We start from the raw sequence: 27,549 nt of genomic DNA on the forward strand, positions 1-27,549 counted from the left end.
CTTTCAAAGAGAAAATTCCTGTATTGTAAAATGGGCAAGGGGCTTACTTAGCCTTTACAAAGATCTACATACATTTCAAAAGGCAGAGAAAGAGCCCACAAGGGGGTTTTCTAAAGTTAATGATCTCTTTTTCTTTGCACCCTGGAGCATTTGATATTCTTGTTACTTCTAATTTCTTTTACCCTCACACCAACAGCATCAGTATCACCTAGAACTAGAAGTCAGAAATGCATATTCTCGGATCCCACCCCAGACCCACTCAGAAACTCTGGAGAAATGGCCAGGCAGCATGTGCTTTCTAATAAGTCCTTCAGGAGGGGCTGATGCTCCGAAAGCTTAAGAATCACTGCAGACAACTGTTGACAGCAGGCCACTTGAAAAGGATCTAGGAAAGGTGAAGGATTTCACTGAACTTGAATAGTTATCTGTAGTTTGCATCACATTGGTAGTCACTGCTCTGCTGGTTCATAACCTTCAATTAGTTGACAGGAAAGGAAGATGTCTGAAATAAATGTATTAGATGGTCCAATTGTAACCACGTGCATGACTGAGATGTAAAAGCAGCATTATGCAAAATGAGCACTTCTGGCTCTAGGTGCATTCTCTAGTTGAATAGATGAAGAGTTGCCTGGTTTTCTGGAAAATTACAAAATGCCCAAATAAAGCCATATAAACCAAACTCAAAATAAGACACTTGTGCACTCCCCACCCCTGACCTCCGCATGAACCCTTAAGTTCACCTGACTTATAAAAAGTATTTATTTATGGCTGCACTGGGTCTTCATTGCTGCCTGCTGGCTTTCTCTGGTTGCAGTGAGCAGGGGCTACTCTTGAGTCACGGTGCACGGGCTTCTGGTTGCAGAGCACAAGCTCTAGGGCGAGCGGGCTCAGTAGCTGTGGCACATGGGCTTAGCTGTTCCGCATCACACGAGATCTTCTCAGACCAAAGATCAAACCTGTGTCTCCTGCACTGGCACGTGGGTTCTTTACCACTGAGCCACCAGCGAAGCCCAATTTTATTATTTTTTTAAATTTACTTTATTGTGGTTGATTTACAATAATTGTATTGTACTGTACAACCGTACTGCTGCTGCTGCTGCTAAGTCGCTTCAGTCGCATCCGACTCTGTGCGACCCCATTAAGCAGCAGCCCACCAGGCTCCGCTGTCCCTGAGATTCTCCAGGCAAGAACACTGGAGTGGGTTGCCATTTCCTTCTCCAATGCATGAAAGTGAAAAGTGAAAGTGAAGTCGCTCAGTCGTGTCCAACCCTCAGCGACACCATGGACTGCAGCCTTCCAGGCTCCTCCGTCCATGGGATTTTCCAGGCAAGAGTACTGGAGTGGGGTGCCATTACCTTCTCCAGGTTGCATTAATTTGTTCAGTACAGCAAAGTGACCATTTTCATATAATTTCCCTTATGGTTTATCACAAGATACTGAATACACTAATAGTTCCTTGTGCTACACAGTAGGGCCTTGTTGTTTATCCATTCCTTATACACTAGTCTGCATCTGCTAATCCCAAATTCCCAATCCTTCCCTCCCCAACTCACCCCCACACACACCTTGCCAACAAGTCTGTTCTCCATGTCTGAATCTGTTTCGTAGATATGTTCATTTGTGTTGTATTTGAATTGCCATAACCTGTATTTAACCAAATCATGCAAGAATATAATCAGAGGTTTCCACTACAGTCCTTATGTATGCAAACTGTTCACCAAGGTGGCAAGAGATGAGTTTTTCCTAATACAAACTATCTTAACTAGGAATTTAAGCTATTTCAGTGAGACTGTACTGACCATCAGAATGACAAAATCCATGGACATTTAAGGAAAGGTAGTACAGACTTGGGTCCCTAGAGGATTTCAAGAACTCCTTTCTTTAAAAGGACTCTGATCTTTCTTTTTCTTCCCCTTATTTGGCCCCATAAGAGAATCACAGAATTCTGAACTAAACTGTAATGATCAAGTTATGCCTTTAATTACAGAAGAAAAACCGAGGCTAAAACTATCAAGTAATTTACATAAAAGGAAGGGAGCCAGGTTATCTAACACAGAATAAGTGACTACAGCTCAAAGAATGCACGCCGGGCCGCCCCCCGCGCCCCCACCCCCATTCTTTTTGCTGTTAGTTGCACCCTTCTTGAAAAAATACCATCTTTGATCATTCAGGAGCAAACATAAAAATTACTCAAGTTGAGTCTTCTGCCTCCTTGTAAGATGCACTTAATTTTTTTAAATTTACTTTTAATTGGAGAATGATTGTTTTACAGTATTGTGTTGGCTTCCAGTCATATTAACATGTATTTCAAAACCATGAGGTGAAAAGTGAAAAAAGGCCATAAAACAAGAATCCAATATGCCATTCTTTGCACACGACATCAGAACATGCACTTAGAATTTCTCACAATTGTGTTCCTGTGGAGATACACTTGGTCTTACTCATCTGCTTCTCCTGTAACCCCAAGTACGTAAAATACATATTTACATTTTAAAAGGAAGTACTTTTCAAATGTACTGTCCAGCACCTGGACTTCTCCGACTAAAAGGCACCATCTCTGAAACTGTTGTGGTTTCAGAACAGAAACAAAGTATGTGGAAAACAGATTCCTAGAGTACAAGGGTCAATATTTGGCCGCCAGGCACGCGAACCCTGGCATCCGTCTCAGGGCCTCAGCTCTCCATCCGCGTCCCCGGGGGTGTGACAAGCTCGGGCACTTCCCAGTTGGCCCAGATCGTCCAGGGCGGTCTGAAGCAGCCTTCGCAGACTCGGAAGGTCTCGGGAAAAGCCACGGGGCAGGCGGGCGGGCATGCCTGGGACAGGAGGTCGCTCGCACAGCAGCCGCTGAACTGGGTCCATTAGCGCGCCTTTATCCCTGCGCAGCGCGTGGTTCTGGCCCAGGCCGTCCTGCATCAGGACCGCCGGGGCCTCCATCGCCTCCCACCGCGCTCCGCCGCCTGCCACCGCGCTCCGCCGCCTGCCGCCGCGCCGCCGCCGGAAGTGCATGTCGCTCGGGGGGCGGGTCACGGCGGCGGCGCGTCCGGCTCCGCAGTCCAGGCCGGGCCGAGGCCCGAGCGCCCGTGGGCAGGGTCGCCAGCACTATTGGCTGCAGCAGCGGCGAGCCGAGAGTCCTGACGCCGGCGGGCGGCGGGGAAGGGAGGAAACCTAGGGTAGACTGGAGGCCGAGACGCGGGACCGGACGCCGCGCTCGGCGGAGGAATCTGACTCCGTGGCAGCGCGCAGCGACTTCCGGGGGGCTCCCTCCGCGGGCTCCCTCCGCGGGCCCGCGCGCAGGTGCTTAAAGAGGAAGCCGCGCATCCCTGGGAGGCTGCGGGTTCCCCGGCCCCCGCCGATATACCACGCAGTCTTTGAGGTCTTTTGAGGTTCCACATTCCTGGATGTTAACATGTTACGCCCAAAACCTCACAGCCAGGAGGAGGCAGGTCTAGTAATCCCCGCCCACCCCCGCCCGCCTCCAGCGCTTGCAAAATAGGCCGTCATTTGGGGCTTCCAATCTGCCAGGAGGCTTCTAACCTGCCAGGAGGCTTCCAACCTCCCAGGTTCCTGACGCCTTAGCCTATCGCATCCTAGCCACCCGGCTCTATGAAGCCCTTGCTGGTTCTTTGGTAGGTTTGTGTTTTTGTTTTCCTGAGGACACAAGTAACTCAGAGTTGACACACTTACTCTGGCTATAAAGTCGGGTGGGTCGTTGGCGGAACTTCCCGAATGTCAAGTGTTTGAAGATGAGCTTGAACTTAAGGTGGCGCAGGGTCTGTAGATTGGAAGGGACCGTGTGGGTTTAATGCCGCCTCTATATGAATGAAAGGAACACGTTCCATCTGGTTCAGTTCAGCCAGTTTTCTGTTCCTTCTTGAGTCAGTTTTGGTAATTTGTGTGTTTCTATGACATTTTTCAATTTTGTTTAATTTATTGGTGAACAATTAGTCATGGCATTCTTTTTATGTAAAGTTGGTTGCAGTGTCATTTTCATTTCTGATTTTAGTTATTTACATCTTTTTCCCCTCAGTCTAGCTAAAGTTTGCCAATTTTGTTGAAATTTTTTCCCCTAAGAACAAGACATTTGATTTCATGGAATCTATTGTTTTTCTGTTATCTATTTCACTTATTTCTGTTTTAATCTTTATTATTTACTTTCTTCTACTAGTTTTGGGTTTAATTTTCTCTTCTTTATCAAGTTTCTTAAAGTGTGTTATGGACCTAATTCAGTTCAGTTCAGTTCAGTCGCTCAGTCGTGTCCGACTCTTTGCGACCCCATGAATCGAAGCATGCCAGGCCTCCCTGTCCATCACCAACTCCTGGAGTTCACTCAGACTCACGTCCATCTAGTCAGTGATGCCATCCAGCCATCTCATCCTCTGCTGTCCCCTTCTCCTCCTGCCTCCAATCCCTCCCAGCATCAGAGTCTTTTCCAATGAGTCAACTCTTCACATGAGGTGGCCAAAGTACTGGAGTTTCAGCTTTAGCATCATTCCTTCCAAAGAAATCCCAGGGCTGATCTCCTTCAGAATGGACTGGTTGGATCTCCTTGCAGTCCAAGGGACTCTCAAGAGTCTTCTCCAACACCACAGTTCAAAAGCATCAATTCTTCGGCAGTCAGCTTTCTTCACAGTCCAACTCTCACATCCATACATGACTTCAAAATTCATATACTGAAGTTCTGATTCTCAGTGTGACTATTTGAAAATAAGGCATTTAGGGAGACAGTTGAGGTTAAAAGAGGTCAATAGGGTGGTTTTGTTTTTCTGAAGAACCCTAATATATTCTTCTTTTAGTCATTTCTAATTCTTCTTTAATCAAGGGTACATTCGTGGATATATTCTATAGGAAAATATATTTCAAGTGTATTTCCTACAGAAATAAAACTACTTTTTACACAAACAAGAACCAGGCCCATTGTGTGTGTGTGTGTGGTTCTGTGCAGTCTCAAGATGTATTAAAAGGCTTGAAAATATATTGAATGATGGTACACACCTACTTTTGTACAGGGTTCTGTGTGTGTGTGTGTGTGTGTGTGTGTGTGGTGTCCAATTTTTTGCAGCCCCATGAACTGTAGCTCACCAGACTCCTCTTTCCATGGAGTTTTCTAAGCAAGAATACTGGAGTGAGTTTCCATTGTCTACTCCAGGGGATCTTCCCAACCCAGGGATCAAACCCACATCACTTAAGTCCCCTGCATTGACAGAAGGATTCTTTACCACTAGCACCACCTGATGAGGTGTAAAGTTGGAAGCTCAGGCAGAATTCTCTGGGAAAACTTTAGTGTTTGCTCTTAATGCCTTCAACTGATTGAGTGAGGCCCACCCAAGTCATGGAGAGTAACTGCTCACTTTCAGTTCAGTTCAGTTAGTTCAGTTCAGTCGCTCAGTCGTGTCCGACTCTTTGCAACCCCATGAATTGCAGCACGCCAGACCTCCCTGTCCATCACAAACTCCTGGAGTTCACTCAGACTCACGTACATCTAGTCAGTGATGCCATCCAGCCATCTCATCCTCTGTTGTCCCCTTCTCCTCCTGCCCCCTATCCCTCCCAGCATCAGAGTCTTTTCCAATGAGTCAACTCTTCACATGAGGTGGCCAAAGTACTGGAGTTTCAGCTTTAGCATCATTCCTTCCAAAGAAATCCCAGGGCTGATCTCCTTCAGAGTGGACTGGTTGGATCTCCTTGCAGTCCAAGGGACTCGCAAGAGTCTTCTCCAACACCACAGTTCAAAAGCATCAATTCTTCAGTGCTCAGCCTTCTTCACAGTCCAACTCTCACATCCATACTTGACCACAGGAAAAAACATAGCCTTGACTAGATGGAGCTTTGTTAGCAAAGTAACGTCTCTGCTTTTCAATATGCTATCTAGGTTGGTCATAACTTTCCTTCCAAGGAGTAAGCATCTTTTAATTTCATGGCTGCAGTCACCATCTGCAGTGATTTTGGAGACCCAAAAAATAAAGTTTGACACTGTTTCCGCTGTTTCCCCATCTATTTCCCATGAAGTGATGGGACCGGATGCCATGATCTTCGTTTTCTGAATGTTGAGCTTTAAGCCAACTTTTTCAGTCTCCACTCTCCACTTTAAGGTCAATAATTTGAAATGTCAATCACATCAAAAACAAAACAAAACAAAACAAACAAACAAACAAAAAAAAACCCCACCTTCACAGCAACATGAAGACCAATCTTTGACCAAATAATTAGTCACCATCATCTTGCCAGGTTGACACATAAAATCAGCTACATGTACATTTAGTCATTTTAGAATAAACCTTGAAGACATTCAAAGAAGTGGCCTAGGCAAATGTGGGGATTTGTAGGAGAACTCATCTCAAAGTTGTTTTTTATTTGACTCACAAATCTTTTAGAAAAGAAGTGACATCAAGAATATTTCAAAACAGTTACTTCCATTAGGCAAGTAAATGCAGAACCATGTCCCTGTCTGTGTGGGGTTAATCAGAATATATTTCAAACTGCTAAAAGCAGTTATAACAAAGGACAATGTGACCAGCAAATGAATGGTTGTTTTTATTTCCAGCATGTACCTTTATCACTTGTTCACTGTCTTTGGGCCATCGTTTACAGTGACTCAAACTGTGAGTCAGGAGTGAGCTGTCCCCTGATATCACATTAAAAAGACTTGTGAGACTCATAAACTATATGGGCTTGATGAATGGATCACGTATGGAATTGAAATAGCATTTTAAATGGTTATATTTTTCCTGCAGATATCCTCAGGAGACAGTCTTCCTGCTTCCTGGAATGAATGTGCTTTGCTTTGATGTGGCCGCCGTACTAAGGTAACAGTCTGTCTTGATCATTTGTCAGTGCGTCTGGAGCCCCAGCTATCGGCACCAACCTTTACAGATTTGTAGGGGAATCAGATGAGTAATGCATGTGCAAGCATTTTGGAAGCAATAAAAAATTAGAATGTTGATGATACAGGTAAGACAGTGTCTTTACCAAAGAGATTGTAAATGTCAGAGGATTTATCAGAGGCCATTTGTTGGTTGCAAAGCTGGATACAGTGTTTAAATGAATTTTGGCATTTTGGGTGGGAAGGATGGTTTAATTGCATTTTTGGAGCTTTCAGTGTGGGAAACAAGGCATTAAAGAATTCATTGAACTCTAGATTTTAATAGTGGAGGCAATAATATGGCTTCTGTGACTCTCAGTTTAACAAGGTTAAGTGGTCCTTTAAAGGACAGAATTCTAAGACCAACCATTTGGGTTTATTGTAAAAAATACCAATCATGAAAACTTTTGAGAAAATCTTCTCTTACCTTCTGGCCCCTCTTTTTAATGCATTTGTTGAAATGCTGGCACTCTCCATCCTGGGTCTTTATCTTTTCCTCCTGTGCACCTTCTCCCTTTGTTATTAAAATTAGGACAAGACTTCACTTCTTTGTATTCCAAAACTTCCAGATCTTTGCCTCCAGCTCTCTTCTCACCTCTGGACCACTATTCTCAACTGCTTCCATGTGTCAAAAGGATCAAACTAAATCTAAGTTGAAATCCTTATCTCTGCATCAGCTTCTATTGCCGGATCTCTAACTGGGCTAATAGCATCACTGTTGTGTTAGTTGACCCTGCTGCTGCTAAGTCGCTTCAGTCGTGTCCGACTCTGTGCGACCCCATGGATTGCAGCCCACCAGGCTACTCCGTCCATTGGATTCTCCAGGCAAGAACACTGGAGTGGGTTGCCATTTCCTTCTCCAATGCATGAAAGTGGAAAGTGAAAGTGAAGTCGCTCAGTCGTGTCCGACTCTCAGCAACCCCATGGACTGCATGAATTCACACAGTCTCCTGGCTGTGTCTACCAGGCTCCTCCATCCATGGGATTTTCCAGGCAACAGTACTGGAGTGGGGTGCCATTAGCTGCTGGGTAAATTCCAAAATTTTTAGTGGCTTAACCAAATAGATGTTTATTTCTTACTAATGTAAAGTCCAGTCAGTGCAAAGAAGGTATGAGCCTTCTTTCCAGGGACCCAGGCTCAGAGCAGCTCTTCTTCCATCCCCATGTGCGCTGACGTCTAGCTGATGGGGGAGAGAACAGAGGACAGACCGGAAGTGATGCTCATCCTTGGCACTCATTCCTTTGACCCCAAATCAGTCACCTTGTCACCCCTGACTGCAGGGGAGACTGGGTTAGGTCATCTGGCTCTGTGCTCAGTAAGGGCTTACCTGATCACTACTATTTAAAATTACCAACTTCTTCCCAACACTCGCTCCCTATTCCCTTCTCCCACTTAATTTTTCTCCATAGCAACATTCATCCTGGTGAAAAACACCTGTTTCTATATGTTTGTGCTTTTGTTCCTCCCTCTCCAATGAGAATGTAAGTGTAATTGAGGAGAGAAGCCTTGTCTTCTTGGTTCCCTGTCATATCATCAGGGACTGTGCTCAACCTATAAAAATCTCAGTGTTTGTTAAAAGTGAGAATTAATGAAACCAAGTGCATATAGTGAGTAGGCAAGTCGCTGTATAAATCTGGAGCTTAGACGAGAGGTCTTTATTGGGGCAATGCATTTGGGACTCACTGGCATAGAGATAGGGTGACCATATATCCAAGTTGGCCCTGAACAGTCTGGGCATAATTGCTAGTAGTACCCCTCCGTTACTCTTAAAAATGCTGTGTTTTGAATGATCAATTGTAGAGTTCTAAAAATTCGTGATAAATAAAACCATAGAACTGGATGGGGTTCCCTAGAGAAAGCCTGTAAAGTAAAAACAGAAGAGGATCCAGGAGGAGCTTAGGTTCCTTAGGAACCTAGGTTCCCTAACTTTTAAAGGCTCAGAGATGAGGGAGGAGTCAGAGAAGGAAGGAAAAATCACAGAATCACAAAGCCAAGAAAAAAGAGTGGTTCCAAAAGGAAAGTGAGAGATTGATCAAGTCAAAGTCTACCAAGAGTGGAGTTAAAATGAGGACTGAGAGATACCTGTGAGATGCTCGGAAATCAGGGAAGACCTCAGCAATAGGCCTCGTGGTGGAGTGATTAGGGCAGAAGCCAGACTGATGCAATGGAGAGAGGAGAGATAAGGAAATGAAGACAGCAAGTTATAGAAAATCCAGTTAGTTTGGTTATGAATATAAGAGAACGGGCAAAAATTCTGAATCACCCATTTAGCAGATTGAGTGTGTGCTGAAGGCAAAGCTCATAGCATAACAAATATGCAAGAATTTAGTACTTGACAATTTGAAACAATGAACTAAAGGAGTCATTGCCAACAGCTCACGGTTCTGTTGGGCCTTCTGTTCGTTGTTTTAATGTTGACTTTACACGTGGGAGAGGGTACCTGAGTACTTAGTCCACTGAGCAATCTGGTCTGGCCCTGAATGTGGTCACAGTGGAGGTGGGAGTGGCCTTGAGAGAGAACGCTTTCTGTTTTTGTTAGAAGAGATTTGAGCTGAAATGTTGCTGGGCATGATCCAGGTGAGAGGGACCAGCAGAGCACACAGGAGAGGGCAGAGAAGATGGATGGTAGCATTTCACCTGAGCAGGTGGGAGGACAATGGGAAGAGTAGCCAGAGGTGGGTCAAAGGGTATGGACCGGCTGTAACTGGAAGGAGGGAGGAGGATCTGGGCTCATGTACAGCTGGGTTTGTCCAGGTAGACTTGGGAGGAGAGGACGCTGTGGCCTGAGGTCTTAAGTGCCCCTGACAAGGAGGAAAGACCAGCTGTGTGTGCAGGAGGTGTCTGTCTGTGGTTTAGAGCAGGTAGAAGAGTGAGAAAATCACCAACCAAGGAAACAACGTCAAGGGTGCTTTTGAGGTTGATGATCATGAATCATCGGCCGACATGTCTTCAGTTACCCAGGTGATTACAGGAAATCACAGGTTTTTCTTTGATGGACCAAAACCACAGAGAGAGAAGTATTTAAGAGGGATGTTATCTTCCACTTGTTTTTTTTGCTATGCCATGAGTCAGCATAAACATGTGGGGAAAGTAGGGATTGTTAGGAGAAAAACATTCTGGAAGACATTCACTCTGTTTTGTTTTGTTTCTTCTGCAGGAAAGAGTGGGATTGATACTCAGGTTTTCCTGAGATGCAGGTCTCACTGGACTGGATGGGAGTCAGGGGGCCTGGGTCACAGTCCTGGATCTATTGGAAACATGTGAGCCTCTCTCTCTGAGCTTTGGTTTTCTCACAGAAAAGCTGTGAACAGATGATCCTGTTTTCCTTCCGCTTCCAGAATCTACGAGTCTATGATATTCTGCCTCCATCTCAGCTGCCTCCAGCTGACAGGCAGGCGTGTAAGTCCTAGGCTTCATTGTGGAGTTGGAAGAGTTCTTACAGATCACCTGAGCCCGGATTTGTGCTCCAAGACACTGGCTTTGGAGGGGTTCTGATGAACTTCTTGCTGGGGGGAGTTTCGAACCCATTAGCAGATGAGGCCAAGGAGTCAGGCCGGGATAGACTGAAACATTGTTTTATTACTGGTCAGTCTGATGCTGGAAAATGTGGATTAGAGGAGCAGGCCAACGGCCTCTGTGATACTGAATTCCCAGATGAGGTCATTGTACCCACCAGAGTCACAGGAGTGCGGAACATTGCAGGTCTTCCTGCATCATCCCTCAGGGTGTGATCACATGGGGAACAGAGGAAGACGCAGACTTTCTGCAGGGTCCCGGCTCCCTGGAGGCCAAGGGAGGAAGCAGGTCAGTCAGCAAATATCAGGTTCTCTCCTCGACTTACTACTCAAAAAAGTTACTTCTTGTAGGGAGAAATAAGGGTGCAGCAGAGAGGGAGAGAGGGGCTTCCCTGGTGGCTCAGTGGTAAAGAACCCTCCTTCAAGCAGGAGACACAGGAGATGCAGGTTTGATCCCTGAGTCAGGAAGATCCTCTGGAGGAGGAAATGGCAACCCACTTCAGTATTCTTGGCTAGGAAATCTGATGGACAGAGGAGCCTGGTGGACTACAGTCCATGGGGTTACAAAGAGTCGGACATGACCGAGTGTGCAGGCATGCACACACAGAGAGGGAGACAAGGAAGGTGGGAGACAGAGATAGAGAAAGAGCAGGATTTATGGGAATGGACACCATCCTTTCCAAGGTTTATGAAAAGTGTAAGTGTGAACTCCAGGTGTCTGCATGGCAGGGCAGTTTTGGTCATATAATATACACATTATGTATGTATATGCATATGTGTGGGGTACATACAGATTAAGTGGGCTACGATGTTATTTTGTTCAGATGTAAATATATGTGAAGATACTGGCAGTGTGTATATCTTCCCTCTGTGTTGAAGTGGCTGTTCATTTAAAATCTCAGATATCAAACCAGGGTCAAATTAATGCTTTTCCATGGACAGAGGCTCAGATGTCTGTGGGTATTTGTCCATTAAACTTTACCTTTACACGTTTGTTTGTTTGTTTTTCTTTTTCTTTTTGGCCACACTGCATGGCATGTGGAATTTCCCTGACCAGGGATTGAACTCATGCCCCCTGCAGTAGAAGCATGGAGTCTTAACCACATCAAATAACTATGAAATACCAAGTTGGGGAAGGGGCGATAACAAAAATGAATCTAGGATCCTATTAGAAAATAAATGGTGTGTATATTTGTGTGTGTGTGTGTGTGTGTGTGTGTGTGTGTGTGTAGTAGTAGTAGTTGGTGGTAACACATACCAAGATTAGTTAGACAGGAAAAACCTCTCCAGGAGTGATACCTAAACTTGGATTGGGATGGAAGGAAGAGCATCTCAGTTGGCCAGAACTGCTGTGTGCAAGTCCTAAACAAGCACTGAAAAAAAGCACTTAGTGCGGGTGGTAGAGAGTCACAGACCTCAGATGGGGAACAAAGGTTTTTGGTTGTTTTTTTTTTAAATAACTGAGAGCCAATCTTTTTATCATGTTGTCTGATAGTAGAAAACTTAATCTAGTTACTTCTAGGCAGGCCCAGTCAAAATGATTGATTACTCAGAAATTTCTGAGTAAAGTTCTGGATTTTAAATAGCTAATACAGGATCTCCACTGTGCACGTTTCTTCTGAGGCTGTGTCTAAACTCAAGGGGAGGGGGTGGGGAGGGGGTGTCCAGTTTGCAGGTGCCTGCTCTGCCTTTGGTGTTGCTTCCCTGATGGCTCAGTAGGTGAAGAACCCTTCTTCAATGCAGGAGACACAGGAGATGCAGGTTTGATCCCTGGTTTGGGAAGATCCCCTGGAGAAGGAAGTGGCAACCCACTCCAGTATTCTCCCATGGACAGAGGAGCCTGGTGGGCTAGAGTCCAAAGGGCTACAAATCTGACATGACTGAGCAACTGAGCAAGCACACTCTGCCTAGGCAGTTACTGAGGCATGACTTTGTCTGTCCTTTGCTTTTGAGACTTGATGCCTGGTCCATCGTCTTAGATGCCCATGTCTCTGCATGGCCTCCGGTCCCTCTGGAGCCTTCCTTATTCTGACCTGAGGACCCATCTTGAGATGGAGCCTGAGACCTGTCCCTATGTGTCCAAGCCCTTCTGTGTGTGTGTGAGTGTTCTCTAGGGCTGGAAGGGGTCTAGAAAGTGACCCTGAAGCTCACGTGCCTGACCATTCACTTAGCCATCTGTACGTTATCCCTCTAGCCTCAGCCTGGAAATTTTCAAGAGGCTGGAGGACTTTCTGAGCTATGAACCCTTGGAAGTCAGATGAAGTTCTTGGGATTTTTCCAAGTTCATCTGGGTTCTCAAGTCATTTCCCCTTGAGGCCTGCTGGCTGAAAAAAAAAAGCACAACATGAGTGTTAAGTTTTATTTGGGGTAATATGAAGACTGCATCCTGGACAACAACCTCAGATAGCTCTGAGAAACTGCTCCAGAGGGGCAGGGGGGAAGGTCAGTATAGATGTGATTTTGGTAGAGGGGAATACATGCAATCAAGCACGTATTTTTCCAAATAGTTTCTCGTGACGTCTCATGAAGCCTTTGCTAGTTACGAGGAACAGTCATCACCATGAAGGATTTTAGTGCTTTTCTAGATATGAGGAGATACAAGAATGGGCTCATAAAATCAGCTCCTGAGAACATCTGAAGACCTGTCATGCCAGTTTTTCCCCTGAGCACAGATTCCTCATTTCTGTTCTCTACCCTCAACTCCTTCAAGGAGTGTTGAAGGTCAGCAGCTGTGGCAGCACGTGATGTAATCCTTGTAGAGGTGGATGGCAAGCACACGTGGCAAGGGCCAATTTGTAGCTGACAGGCCCTGCCTCTCCATGGATTGACGGGGGCTGGGGGCAGGCTGAGACACAGTCCCTTTGTTTGGAGATCTTTCTAAATCTATAGTTTCTTATCTATCCTTGTTAAAACAAAAACAAAAACCTTGCCTCCAAGCCCCAAAGGAGATTTCAAGCAAAATAAATGCAAAATATTTCCTTTGGGATTTGAATGAGTTTTCAAACAAAATAAAACAAATGCAAAATGGCTATGCTTTTTTCCTGTTTTTCATTCTGACTCTCTTTATGTTACAAGCTTAACCTTGAGGCTGGGACTCAAAACCTTTCCCCTCTGCTCTGGCAATTGATTGAAAGCCTCGGTTTTCAAGACTTTAGCCGCTGCTCTGCATTTCAAACACTTATTTTAACATTCAGATGCTAGGAAAGTGATTGTTTATTTTCTGAACTCAGGTCAGTCTCTCTCTGAAGCAGTAAGATCTAGCCTAAGGTCTACTGTTGTTACTTAAAGTGGTGTAAAAATCAATTACCACGAAAGAAAGTGAAAGTGTTAGTCATTCAGTCATGTCCCACTCTTTGCAACCCCATGGACTGTAGCCTGCCAGGCTCCTTTGTCCATGGAATTCTCCAGGCAAGAATACTGGAGTGGGTTGCCATTTCCTTCTCCAGGGGATCTTCCCTACCCAGGGATTGAACCCAGGTCTCCTGCATAGCAGGCACATTCCTTACTGTCTGAGCCGCCAAGGAAGTATTGCAGGTGAATTCTTTACCTTGTGAGCCACCCCGGAGAAGCCTGTTACCATGCTAGTTATGCATTATTGGCTTATTCAAAGACCTTGTAACTGTCTTCTCCTTAGATGTATCTGGCAACTTCTCAGTAGTTCTAACTATCCATGCCCCTGCCCAATATCCATTGATGGAAGCCAAGCTGTGAGGCCCATTATCTCCTCATCTTTGTCCACCAGCCTTCCAGAGTGACCTCTGCATCGCTCACTTCAGTCTCTGGGTTCTTTCACTTCCTCCCTGGGGATTGTTCTGCAGTCACTTACAGAGGTGCTCTCGAGACCTTGCTGTCCTTCAGGTCTCCACCTTAAACCAAGAAAGCCTATCTCCAGTCCTGGCAGCTTTTTTACTTTGCTCTTGTGAAGCTCATCTTTCAACCTCACAACTCCTAATCCAGAACAACCTCTTATTCTCCTCCTTAGAGAGTTCCCCATGGCTTAATTTTTTTACCACTTGGATCCCATTGGCTAGTGCATCTCAGCTGTACATTCACACCATAGTGAGGTATCATCACATACCCTGTAGAAGGCGGAAAAGTAAAAGGACTGACAATGCTAGGCATTGATGAGATATAAGACAAGAAGCAACTAGAACTCTGGTGGGAATGTAAAGTGTTACAACCACCCTGGAAAACAACTTGATAGTTTCTTATAGCATTAAGCTGTTACTTACCCTAAGACCCATGCATTTTACTCCTAGGTGATTATCAGAGAACAGAGTGACTGGGCACACGATCCACACCCAGACTTATGCAGAACATTGACAATAACTTTATTCATCATAGCCAGAAACTAAAACATCCTCGAAGTCCATCAACACTATTGAGCTACACAAATTGTGGCAGATAGAGGTACAACGTTGGTAAATTTCAACAATGTACGGAGCAAGGGATACCAGACACCGCAGAGCACACACTGCAGGATTCCATTAATGTGAAATTCTAGAAAAAGCTGGAAAAGCTATAGTGACAGATCAGGGGCTTGGGGACATGCAGAGGTGGATTGGGGCCGACTGAAAAGGGACACGGGCTTGAACAGATGGGGCCTGCCTCAGCATCAACAAGAGGCAAGTCAGCTGATGGGCAGGATGAAGGGTGTGTTTCTAAATATTTTAAAAGATGTGCTAAAAGTAATTTCTTTTTAAATGCTAATACATCAACATCTTGCTACTCAAAATGTAGCCCACGGACCAGCAGCACCTACAGCATGGACATCACTAGGGAGCCTGTTAGAAATGCAGAATCTCAGGCCCACCTGCAGTCTCAGGAGTCATCTGCATTTTGACAAGATCTCCATGGGATTCGCGTGCACAGTCGGGTTGGAGAATTACAGGTTAGGAGAATATCTAACATACTTAGTTTTCATTCCTGTAGGGTGTCCCCCACTCATAGCTCAGCTGGTAAAGAATCCACCTGCAATGCAGGAGACCCCGGTTTGATCCCTGGGTTGGAAAGATCCCCTGGAGAAGGGAAAGGCTACCCACTCCAGTATTCTTGCCTGGAAAATTCCATGGACTGTATAGTCCATGGGGTCGAAAAGAGTCAGACACAACTGAGCGACTTTCACTTTCACTTTCAGGGTGTCCTCCACTCCCAGTAGTTTCCTGGAATGTGTTTAATACTTGAGGCGGACTGATTACCAAGCCTTTTTCTTTTCCTACACTCCATTATTTTTTCCTGGAGACAGAAATAGCAACCCACTCCAGTATTCTTGCCTGAAAAATCCCATGGACAGAGGAGCCTGGCGGGCTACAGTCCTGGGTCGTTGGACACGACTTAGTGACTAAACCACCAGTGCTCTTAATAAATCCATTAATCCATTATCACGTTTAATCTTCACAACAAACATTCAAGATAATCCTTCTATTGCAGTTAAGTCACTTATCTGAGGTCACACAGCTAGTAAATAGTGAAGATGTTCTATTTGAGGCGGACTGATTCCCAAGCCTTTTTTATCTTCCTACACTCCATTGCTTTTTCTTGAACTTAATAAAGAGTAAATTGTTGATGCACTAAGGGAATACACTCATTAAAATTTAAGCTTATGAAACAGAGACCTTTTGAGCATGTTAAATGAGGTCTTTCAGTTGTTTAAAAAGTATTTCAAATAGTGTCTTGCACTTCTGTCAGTAATAAAGCAGAGAGAGTGACGCATCATTGGTTTCCCATTTCTGGTGTAACCCAAGAAGTGGGAAGACTACATCCGGCATATACACACCCTTCATCCTGCCCATCAGATGACTTGCGTCTTGTTGCTGCTGAGGCAAGCCCCATCTGTTCAAGGCTGTGTTGAGCCAGGTGCTAAGAGCAGTACTGATTGTTTTCTGCTCAGACTGCCCATATGCCTCCATGCAAACTGTAGTCCAAGAGCTGTAAAACTATTTGCATTTGCAATCTATCAGATGGCTTTGAACAAAACTAGTGCCAGTAAGGCCATTTGAATGCTTGCTATTTGCCAAAAGAGTGTAGAGCTTATGGCCACCAACCAAATTAGTAAGAAATCTGGTGTTTTCAGAAAAGCTATATTTTCCAGGGAGAGGTGCAAGTGAAGAAACCCCAGTGAAACACCAGTGATGACCCGGATCACCTTTTGTTCTTGGAAAACTCCACTCAGCTTCAAAAACAGGCTAAAACCCAAAGCCACTGACGTTTGCTTTGAGTGTAGAGGATCCTTATGTCACCCTAGCTCAGGGGTTGTAACCCAGATGGATTTGTTTCAAGCTGGGTGATATCTAGTGTGGGCTGTCCACACCACACAAGCAGTTCTTGGCAGAAGGAGAAAATGTTTTAAAATAACAGTATATTAGAAGCTTGAAGTGAGCATGGTGGTGGCCACGTCTGGGTAACTTCAGAATAGAACTGGGTGTACACCTGGGTGGGTGTTCATTTGGATAAAGGCAGGGAAAGCACTGATGTTTCTTGATTGGTCTCAGGGCTCTTCTCACACCTGAAGGGAACTCTCTTGGCCCCACCTTTCACAGGGGTTGTGTGTGTGTGTGTTGGTGGAGGAGACCTGCCTCATCTAGGCCTCTTTCCTCTGCTCTGGACAGCCCTGCTGTCTCTCACACAATGACCTTGAGGGTGTCCAAGCTCGGAGCTTTCAGAGCAGCCTGGGAGCAGGGGGCCTGATGTAGCGCCCTCCTCACACGCTCCATCCTCAACTTGTTCTTCCCTCCAGCGTCCTTTCTGACCTTATGTTGAGAGAGGAGTCATGGACTCCAAGGACCCCTTCCTTAACTAAGCAGAGGGGTCCCACCCCTCTGTTGAGCCAACCCAACTCGGAGAACTCGAGTCAGCCTCTAGAGTAAAGCTTTTTGAGTTAAAAAAAAAATTTTTTTTAAGGGCAAACTCATCCTAAATGCCAGTCCAACATCCACGGGGGGGCGAGAGACAGCAGGTAATTAGAAGCAATTAGCTGCCCCCTGCCGGGAAGCCGGGCCTTTACCTTTTCTCTCTTCCTCATCCGTCGGTCCCTCTCGGTGGAAGTGGTGCTGCTCCCCAGGCAGCGGGTGCGCCGCGCTGGCGCGGGCATGACAGCTGGACCGAGCAGCAGCCTCCGCTCCTCGCGTCGCGGCGCCGGGCAGAGCGGTGCATTGTGGAGGCGGAGCGCGCGGGGCCGGGACCGCGCGGCCAGAGCTGTCCGAGGTGCTGACCGCCCGACCCGCGCCCAGCGCGCCGTGCACCGGCCCCCAAGCCGTGGCCTGCCCCTCACCTTCCGGCTGCCCGTCTGTCTCTCCTTACCTTGGGGCGCGGCGGCTGGAGGAAATCATGGTGTTCGCTCCAGGTACACTGGCACCTTGCTTTTACACCAGGTGTCCGAAGGGGAGCAAGGGAGAGAAGAGAGGCGATAGAGAGAAAAGGCCTTTATCTTACGGGGCACCTGTGCGTTTTGGAGTTACTGTCTGTGAGCGGGCGGTCGCGGGGTGGGGGGCGGGGGGCGTGGGAGAGAGAGTGTCCCTCTTCCCCTAAACCCGCCCCATCTGTCCTCTAAGAACCTCGGGCTCGGTCCTGCCCCATCACTGCTTCCCGCCTGCCACTCCGTGTCCCGTCGGACTCCGGCATCTTGAGAACGGGGACCTTGGCCAGCAGCACGCGCCCCTATTTGAGCGGGAGGGCGGAGGGATGGGGCACGGAGTAGTGGGCTTCGGGCTACTTCGGTGGGAACCTTCTTCAGGGCCGCTTCCCCCTCCGTAGAAGTGGCAGAGGGACCAGGGACCTCCTGAAGGAGAGAAGTGTGTGCCGCCCGGGGAGTGGGACCAGGGACTTCCTGAAGGAGAGAAGTGTGTGCCGCCCGGGGAGTGGGACGGAGGGCGGAGGAGGGACGCGTACTCCTTAAAGAATTGGACCTGGTACCGAGGCTGCCACTGCGGCGCCGCCGGCGGTTGCAGTGTGTTTTTGAAGCTAGCGGTGAAGGACTTATGTGCTTTTGCTGCTGTCTGTGGCTACAAGTTGGCCAAGAGTCAGGTTTGCCTGCGGTTGACCGGCGGGCCGGTGTATTTGAGTCACCGCCCCGGCCTCCCTCCCGCCGCAGGAAGGACTTGGGCGAGTGTTTCGGCTGAGGTCAGTCGAGTTAGGGAGTGGCAGGGAAACTTGACCGTTGTTAATGTAGGAAGCTCTTTCTCCGGGACCGACCTTCGGTCTTCCCGCCCACCCCCTCTCTTAAATGACAGGCTCTGATAGTAATATCATTGAAGACCGCTTGGCGGGGGGCGGGGTGGGGGCGGGTCGGCGGGAAGGAGAAAGGAAAAGAGAGAGGCCTGAAAGTCTTTAACTTTGTTGTGATTCTTTAACTTGAAAGGTTGGTTTGCATTCGCTGTGGCTGTGGACCTCAGCTAGCTAGGGAGGAAAGGTAAAATGCATTTTTTTAAAAAAAAAGGTTAAGAGTTGAGCCTGGCCTTCAAAAAATTCAAATAAAAACAGGAGAAAAGGAAGCCTCACCCTGCCCCCACCTACCTCCCCGAAACCAGCTGAGGAGGCAGGAGTGAGTGTCTGTCAGTTCGGACACTCACTGCAGGCAGTGACTCCGAGAAAAGCCCCAGAGCCCTTCTGCTGTCTGTCCCAAATAACTCAAGGCGGGTCAGGTTCTGTTCAGCGAAGAACATTCAACCAACCCAGGGTCTGGAAAATTGGGAAACAGCAGCTCCTTGTTGTGTTTATAAACTGCTGCTGCTGCTGCTAAGTCACTTCAGTCGTGTCCGACTCTGTGTGACCCCATAGACCGCAGCCCACCAGGCTCCCCCGTCCCTGGGATTCTCCAGGCAAGAACACTGGAGTGGGTTGCTACTTCCTTCTCCAATGCATGAAAGTGAAAAGTCAAAGTGAAGTTGCTCAGTCGTGTCTGACTCTTTGCAACCCCATGAACTGCAGCCTACCAGGTACCTAATGCTTTGTAAGTGGGGGTGTAGCTCAGTAGTAGAGCGCATGCTCTATGGGGCTTCCCCCATGGCTCAGCAGGTAAGTAATCTGCTTGCAGTGCATGAGACACAGGAGATGCCAGTTCCATCCCTGGGTGGGGGAAGATCCCCTGGAGGAGGCAATGGCTACCCACTTCTTTATTCCTGCCTGGAAAAATCATGTAGACAGAGGAGCCTGGCTGGCTACATGACTGAGTGACTAACACTTTATAAAGCATTTTCAGGTCTTTATCTCATTTGATCTTCAAATTACCCTCTGAGGTAAGCAGTGTCATCTCTAGCTTACCTTCTCCTGGAATGGTGGTGGTTCCAGATAATCTTGTCAACCTCAGTTGGAGTTTTCTGACTCCAGATTCTCTTCCTCCCCGCCCCCTCCATACCTTAGGGCCTATCTTCCTGACAAAATGCTATACCATTTTCAGGGGTAGCTGCCTTTTGGTCCAAGGTCAGACATAGCAAAAAGGAAGTGTTCTTACACTTCTAAGGTGGGAGATGGACTGGTGTTGTTGAGTTAGGATTGTTGGGTGATGTTAACTTTGTTGTTTAGTCACTATGTCATGTCTGACTCTTTTGCAACCCCATGGACTGTAGCCTGCCAGGCTCCTCTATTCAGGGGATTTCCCAGGCAAGAATAGTGGAGTGGGTTGGTATTTCCTTCTCCAGTGGATCTTCCCAAAACAGGGATTGAAAAGGGATTCTCCTAAGGTGTGATTGTGGGTGAAAGGTTGTGAAATGAGTGGTGGGTAATTTCTGGAGTGGACTGACTTGGCTTAAGCAGCCCACAATATAGATAGGGCTTTATTTTTCCATTTCTCCCCAAATTTTGAGTTAGTGCCATCTCTTTATAACCCTCAGAGACGGCATAAATTGACCTGAATGGGATATGTACAGAAACCCATAGGGAAACACTTTTTGGGTCATTTCTGCAATTTTGAATTTCTCTTGAAAAGTCATAAGCATTTTGGGGCAATAAGGACAGGATGCTAAAAATATTATGTCAATTACCTGCTCGTCTACTGATCATTGTAACATTATTCTGAAAGAAAATCAGAACAATGAATTATTTTTTTTAACCCTGCTAAATTTTCAGCATCACCGTCCCATTTCTAGGACTATCGCTCTTCTAAATCTCTTTAATCTGGAGCTCCAGATGTTTTGTACTAAGTCAAGGGAAACACTCCCCCACCGCTTTCTCCAAGCCAACCTGACACTCCTGAAGGGAGGGAACAGAAACAAGTGCTATGATTATACCAACATTTATTTTTAAAAGTGTTACATAATTCAAGATGAAAACAATAACAAACTAACAATGGGCTGTTCATTGGGTCAGTGGGCACTATGTCCTTCAAAACCCATTGTAGCTTTTCTGGATTTTAGCAAAGGGAGACAAGAAGCCTGAGGTCTAGTTCTGGCCTTGCCTGCACACACTGGCCTGTCTTTGAATTGTCCTGCTGCCTCTCTGCTTACCTTAAAGGCAAGGTGAAAAGTGACAGAGATTCATGAAGCCAATTTAAGTCCAAGAGTACAGTGGAATGAGGTTCATATAACTCTAGTTATGATTCACTCTTACCATATTTTTGCATTCTCTTCTTTCAATTAATCTACAGATTATAAGGGACAGAGCTTAAGTTGGGCAGGATCTTTGGGTGGTTTTTTCACTTTACATAGGGTAGACAATTCAGTTCTACCCTTTTCCTTCTTCTTATACCATTCATGGGTCTTCCCGGTGGCTCAGTGGTAAAGAACCCATCTGCAAGAAGGAGATGCAGGTTTGATCCTTGGGTTGGGAAGATCCCCTGAAGAAGTAAATGGCAACCCACTTCAGTATTCTTGCCTGGGAAATCCCGAGGACAGAGGAGCCTGGTGGGCTATAGTCCATAGTGTCCTAAAGAGTTGGGCATGACTAAAGTGACTTTGCATGCACACACTCCCTTGACTTCTAAGTTTAGTTTGAAAAACATTTAGCAAAAATAGTTCTAGAGAGAGCTGTCAAAAGTATTTAAGAAAATATATATTGCAAGGGGGTTATAGCTTTTCTTTATTTACATAAACCTATTACCAATTCCTGAGAGATCCATGAATAAATAAATTATATAGCAGGCAGTCTTAACTGTAAGGTTTACAGTCTGCCAACTTAAATTCTCTTCTGTTGGCATAAAGGGTTTTTTTTTTTAACTTTTATTAATTTATTATTTTTAAAAATTTATGTTCAGTTAAATTGACCTCTTTTTGGATGTACAATTCTATGAGTTATAACTCATGCGCAGAATGGTATAACGACCACAGAACAGTTCTGTTGTATCAAAAAATCTTTTCCTGCTTCTCTTTTTGTAATCAGCCCTTTTCTCCTACCCCTAACCTCTGGTGACCACTGATTTATTTTCCACTATTACAGCTTAGCTTTTTCCAGAATATCATATAAATGGAATCATATGGTGTGTAACCCTTGAGATTGGCTTCTTTTACTCAGTATAATGTCAATGAGATTCATCCACATTTTTGCCTACATCAAGAATTCATTCCTTTTTATTATTGAGTCGTATTCCATTGTAAGGATGGATTCACAAGGTATTTATCCCTTTGCCTGAGTATTTAGGTTATTTTCAAATTTTGGTGATTATGAATAAAATTGTGATAAACATTTCTGTATGTGTTATGTGTGAACATAGGTTTTCATGAGTCTATGAATATTAATACCTAGGCTTGGAACTACTGGATCTTATAGTAGGTATATGTTCTTCAGAATTTGTACCATTCTGTACTATCATCAGCAGTTTACAAATTCCAGTTGTTTTTCTAACAGGTATGTAATGGTATTCATTGTCATTTTATTCTGCATTTCCCTAATGACCAATGATTTTGATAATTTTTTTCAGAATTTTATTTGCCATATGTGCATCTTTGTTTTGTAAGTTAATTTTTACTTTATATGGGGATAGAGTTGATTTACAGTGTGTTAGTTTCAAGTGTGCAGCACAGTGATTAAGTTTTATATATATATATATATATATACCCACTCTTTTTCAGACTGTTTTCCCATATAGGTTATTATACAGTATTGAGCTCTCTGTAGTATACAGGTGGCCCTTGTTGAAGTTGTATCTTCTTTTGGTGAAGTGTCTGTTCAAATCTTCTGCCCATTTTGTGGGGAGATGTTTGTGTTCTTATACTTGCATTTTCAGAGTTCTTTATATATTCTAGATACAAATCTGTTGTTGAATATGTGATTTGTAAATATTTTTCATCTAGTTGTGGCTTGACTTTTTATTCTTTTAACACTTTGATCATTTTTAAGGGCAAAAGTTTTTAATTTTGATGCAATCTAATTTATCAGTTTGCTTCTTCTAAAGATTTTACTTTTGATGATGTCTTAGAACTTTTTGCCTAACCCAGTGTCTGGAGAAGGCGATGGCACCCCACTCTAGTACTCTTGCCTGGAAAATCTCATGGATGGAGGAGCCTGGTGGGCTGCAGTCCATGGGGTCGCAAAGAGTCGGACACGGCTGGGTGACTTCCCTTTCACTTTTCACTTTCATGCATTGGAGTAGGAAACGGCAACCCACTCCAGTGTTCTTGCCTGGAGAATCCCAGGGATGGGGGAGCCTGGTGGGCTGCCGTCTATGGGGTCACACAGAGTCAGACACGACTGAAGTGACTTAGCAGCAGCAGCAGTGTCAGGGAGAATTTCTAAAAGTTTTATAATTTTACATTTAGATTGAATCATGGGATTAGATGCCCCCTGTCAACACTTCATGTAAACCTAATTGTTTCCTCAAGGCCCCACCTCCTAATACCATCACATAGGAGCTTAAGGCTTCATCATAATAATTTTGGAGGGACAACAAACATTCACTCCATAATAAGTTGATCAATCCTAAAGGAAATCCTAAAAGATGATGCTGTGAAAGTGCTGCACTCAATATGCCAGCAAATGTGGAAAACTCAGCAGTGGCCACAGGACTCGAAAAAGTCAGTTTTCATTCCAATCCCAAAGAATGCTCAAACTACCGCACAATTGCACTCATCTCACACACTAGCAAAGTAATACTCAAAATTCTCCAAGCCAGGCTTCAGCAGTACATGAACCATGAACTTCTAGATGTTCAAGCTGGATTTAGAAAAGGCAGAGGAACCAGAGATCAAATTGCCAACATCCACTGGATCATCAAAAAAGCAAGAGAGTTCCAGAAGAACATCTACTTCTGCTTTATTGACTATGCCAAAGCCTTTGACTGTGTGGATCACAACAAACTATGGAAAATTCTTCAAGAGATGGGAATACCAGACCACCTGACCTGCCTCTTGAGAAATCTGTATGCAGGTCAAGAAGCAACAGTTAGAACCAGACAGGGAACAACAAACTGGTTCCAAATTGGGAAAAGAGTACATCAAGGCTGTATATTGTCACCCTGCTTATTTAACTTATATGGAGAGCACATCACACAAAATGCTGGGCTGGATGAAGCAAAGGCTGGAATCAAGATTGCCAGGAGAAATATTAATAGCTCAGATATGCAGATGACACCACCCTTATGACAGAAAGAGAAGACGAACTAAAGAGCGTCTTGATGAAGGTGAAAGAGTGAAAAAGCTGGCTTAAAACTCAACATTCAAAAAACTAAGATCATGGCATCTGGTCCCATCAATTCATGGCAAATAGATGGTGAAACAATGGAAACACTGATAGACTTTATTTTCTTGGGCTCCAAAATCACTGCAGATGGTGACTGCAGCCATGAAATGAAAAGATGCTTGCTCCTTGGTCAAAAGTGTTGGTCAAAAGCTATGACCAACCTAGACAGCATATTTAAAAGCAGAGACATTACTTTGCCAACAAAAGTCCGTCTAGTCAAGGATATGGTTTTTCCAGTAGTCATGTATGGATGTGAGAGTTGGACTATAAAGAAAGCTGAGCGCTGAAGAATTAGAGCTTTTGAACTGTGGTGTTGGAGAAGACTCTTGAGAGTCCCTTGGACTGCAAGGAGATCAAACCAGTCTATCCTAAAGCAAATCAGTCCTGAATATTCATTGGAAGGATTGATGCTCAAGAGCTACGCTCCGATACTTTGGCCACCTGATGCGAAGCACTGACTCATCAGAAAAGACCCTGGTGCTGGGAAAGATTGAAGGTGGGAGTAGAAGGGGACGACAGAGGATGAGATATTTGGATGGCATCACTGATGAGTCAATGAACATGAATTTGAGCAAGCTCCCGGAGTTGATGATGGACAGGGAAGCCTGGCATGCTGCAGTCCATGGGATCGCAAGAGTTGGACATGTCTGAGCCATTGAACTGAACTGAAAGGAAATCAATCATGAATATTCACTGGAAGGGCTGATGCTGAAGCTGAAGTGCCAATACTTTGGCCACCTGATGTGAAGACCCGACTCATTGGAAAAGACCCTGATCCTGGGAAAGATTGAGGGCAGAAGGAGAAGGGGGTGACAAAGGATGAAGTGGTTGAATGGCATCACCTACTCAATGTACATGAATCTGAGCAAACTCTGGGAGATGGTGAAGTACAGGAAAGCCTGGTGTTGCTGCAGTTCATGGGGTTGCAAAGAGTTGGACATGACTTACAACAAAGTTGATTTTTGTATATGGTATCAATTATAGGTCGTTTATTTTTTTTTTTTTTGCAAATGAATATCCAAATGTTCTAATCCATTTTTCAGAAAGATACTGTTTCTCCATTGAATTACCTTTGCAACTTGTCCAGATTTATTTGACTATATTTGTGTGGGCCCATTTTTGGACTCTTTATTTCATTCATCTTATCTTTCCACTAACACCACACATATTGATGACTACAGCTATATGGTAAGTCTTAAAATCAAGGAGTGGAAGTCCTTCAACTTTGCTTTTCTCTTTTAAAATTGATTTGGTTATTGTAGTTCCTTTGCCTTTCCATATAAATTTTAGAATCAGCTTGCCCATATGTACATAAAATCTGCTGAGATTTTGGTTGGAATTTTGTGAAATCTGTGTTGTTTAGTTTCCAATTATTTGAAGATCACCTGCATATCTTTCTCTTATTTATTTCTAGTTTAATTTTGTTATGGTCAGAAAAATAAGTTTTCTATGGCTTCAATTGTTTTAAATTAGGTAAGGTTTGATTTTGAGACAGAGCATTGTCTGTCTTGGTGAATGAATCATATGTACTTGGTAAGATTGTGTATCTGCTCTTTTCAGGTGAAGCTCTTTATCAATGTCATTTTGATATGGTTGGTTGATGATGTTGTTCATTTTTCTCTTTTCTAGTTGATAGTCAGCATACTTGGTCTATTGACTACTAGGAGAAGAATGTTGAAGCCTCTAGCAAAAAGCCCGATTTTTCCGTTTCCCCTTTTGTTTTATCACTTTTTCTTCATCTATTTTGCTGATCTCTTATTAGGTGCATATACATTTAAGATTGTTGCATTTTCTTGGTGATTTGTCTCTTTTATAATTAAGTAGTGTCCCTCTTTATCTCTGGTAATTTTTCGTACTCTGAAGTCTGTTTTGACTGATAGTCATGTTGTCACGTCAGCTTTCCTTTGAGTACTGCTTGCATGGTACAGTTGATTCTCATTATTCACAGATTCCATATTTGTAAATTTTCCTACTCACTAAAAGCTATTAGTAAAACACATCAAATGAAATTAGTGTTCACAGCACGTTTTCTGTGTCATTCAAAGACATGTATGGAATGGCAAAAAAAATTTGAGTTGCTTGACATACATATTCCTAGCTGAGGTTGAACAAGGCGGTGGTTTGCTGTTTTGTTTCAGTTCTCATGCTGTAAACAAATGTGCTTTTTGTGGTCTATTTAGTTTTTTACAAATTTGTGCTTTGTGTGTGTGTGTGTGTGTGTGTGTGTGTGTGTGTGTGTATGTGATTTCACTGTTTAAGGTGGCCCTCAGTTGTAATGCTGCTGCTGCTGCTGCTACTAAGTCGCTTCAGTCGTGTCCGACTCTGTGTAACCCCATAGACAGCAGCCCACCAGGCTCCCCCTTCCCTGGGATTCTCCGGGCAAGAACACTGGAGTGGGTTGCCATTTCCTTCTCCAACGCATGAAAGTGAAAAATGAAAGTGAAGTCGCTCAGTCGTGTCTGACGCTTCGAAACCCCATGGACTGTGGCCTACCAGACTCCTCCGTCCATGCAATTTTCCAGGCAAGAGCACTGGAGTGGGGTGCCATTGTAATGCTGAGGTGTTGTCTAATGTCCTAAGTATAATAAAGTTGTGATGTGTCTTATGGAGGAGGAAAAGAGGCTTGCAGGAACCTAATCCTTGTGTTTTCCTTGGGAGCATTAGTTCCATATTTGCTAATTCACTGTTTGCAGTGACTTTATAGGATATAACTGCTGTAAATAATGAGAATTATCTGTATATTATTGTCCATCCCTTTACTTTAATACCTTTATCATTGCATCCACTGTGGGTGTCTTATAGACAGCATATTGTTGGGTCTTGCTTTTTAATCACATGTAGTGCTTTAAAGGTGGTAAGTTAGCTACTGACTGCCAGGATGTCTTTCTTGTATAATTACTGCATTTTCTAATTCCCCATCATCATTTAAAATTTAACAATATTTCATCAATTGAACATTTTTACTGTTATAGTTCTAGAAATTTTAATAAGCACAGATAGTCAAAAAGAAAATAAACATCACAATATTACCCAGCAGCAACTGTTGATATTTTATATATAACTTCTCAAACATTGCCTCTATAACTACATCTCCCACTTTTTTCAGCAAAAACGTTATCGTGACATGCCTGTTATTTCTGGATGTGACTATTTACACAATGTACCGTTATCTTTTCATGCCATTTAGTTGTCTTCTACATGTCATTTTTAAGAGGCATAGAGCAAAGTTGTCATTGTTCCCATTTTTACAGATGGTAAAAGTAAGGTGCAGAATGCCTGACCAATTTTAGGTTTCAGAACCAAGGTTTGATGTCAAATGCACTTATTTCTGTACACAATGTCATTTTAAAATACATTGCAAGCAACAATTTGCACACTAGAATTAGAGACAAAAGAAAATAGATAGAACCAGTCTCTTTTGAGGAGAATCTCTGTGTACTGAGCATCTCTTCTGCCAAGTTAGAGGACACGAGGTACTCTTTCAACCACCCTGAAACGGGCCCCATCCTTTCACACTTGCTGAATTCTTCATCTTTTCCTGGCAGCTGTCAGTAATGGAGAGTGAAACA

At 44.5% G+C, this 27,549-nt stretch overlaps 1 protein-coding gene and 1 long non-coding RNA gene across 4 annotated transcripts in view; one reads left to right on the plus strand and one right to left on the minus strand.

Moving 5' to 3' along the window:
* Positions 1 to 2,990: 2,990 nt before the first annotated feature.
* The window catches only part of AKAIN1 (A-kinase anchor inhibitor 1), a 46,900-nt gene continuing 22,341 nt past the window's right edge, over positions 2,991 to 27,549 (plus strand). Inside the window, exons 1-2 of one of the 3 annotated variants that reach the window (XR_003105919.3) lie at positions 2,991 to 3,626; positions 6,732 to 6,803. Coding sequence is in view for 1 of the 3 variants with exons in the window: in XM_006079000.4 (XP_006079062.2) it covers positions 17,702 to 17,717 (16 nt within the window). In the remaining 2 variants the exon portion in view is untranslated. Of the gene's footprint in view, positions 3,627 to 6,731; positions 6,804 to 17,535; positions 17,718 to 27,549 lie in introns of those variants that run through there. The other 2 variants (XR_003105918.3, XM_006079000.4) reach the window with 2 other exon arrangements.
* On the minus strand, positions 10,420 to 17,515 carry LOC123331097. The gene is made up of 2 exons (XR_006547564.1): positions 17,379 to 17,515; positions 10,420 to 10,641 (listed from the first exon to the last, which is right to left on the minus strand). It is a non-coding gene; the product is annotated as an uncharacterized LOC123331097 (long non-coding RNA).

Source organism: Bubalus bubalis, chromosome 22 (genome assembly GCF_019923935.1).
Source record: "Bubalus bubalis isolate 160015118507 breed Murrah chromosome 22, NDDB_SH_1, whole genome shotgun sequence".
Lineage (NCBI taxonomy): Eukaryota > Metazoa > Chordata > Mammalia > Artiodactyla > Bovidae > Bubalus > Bubalus bubalis.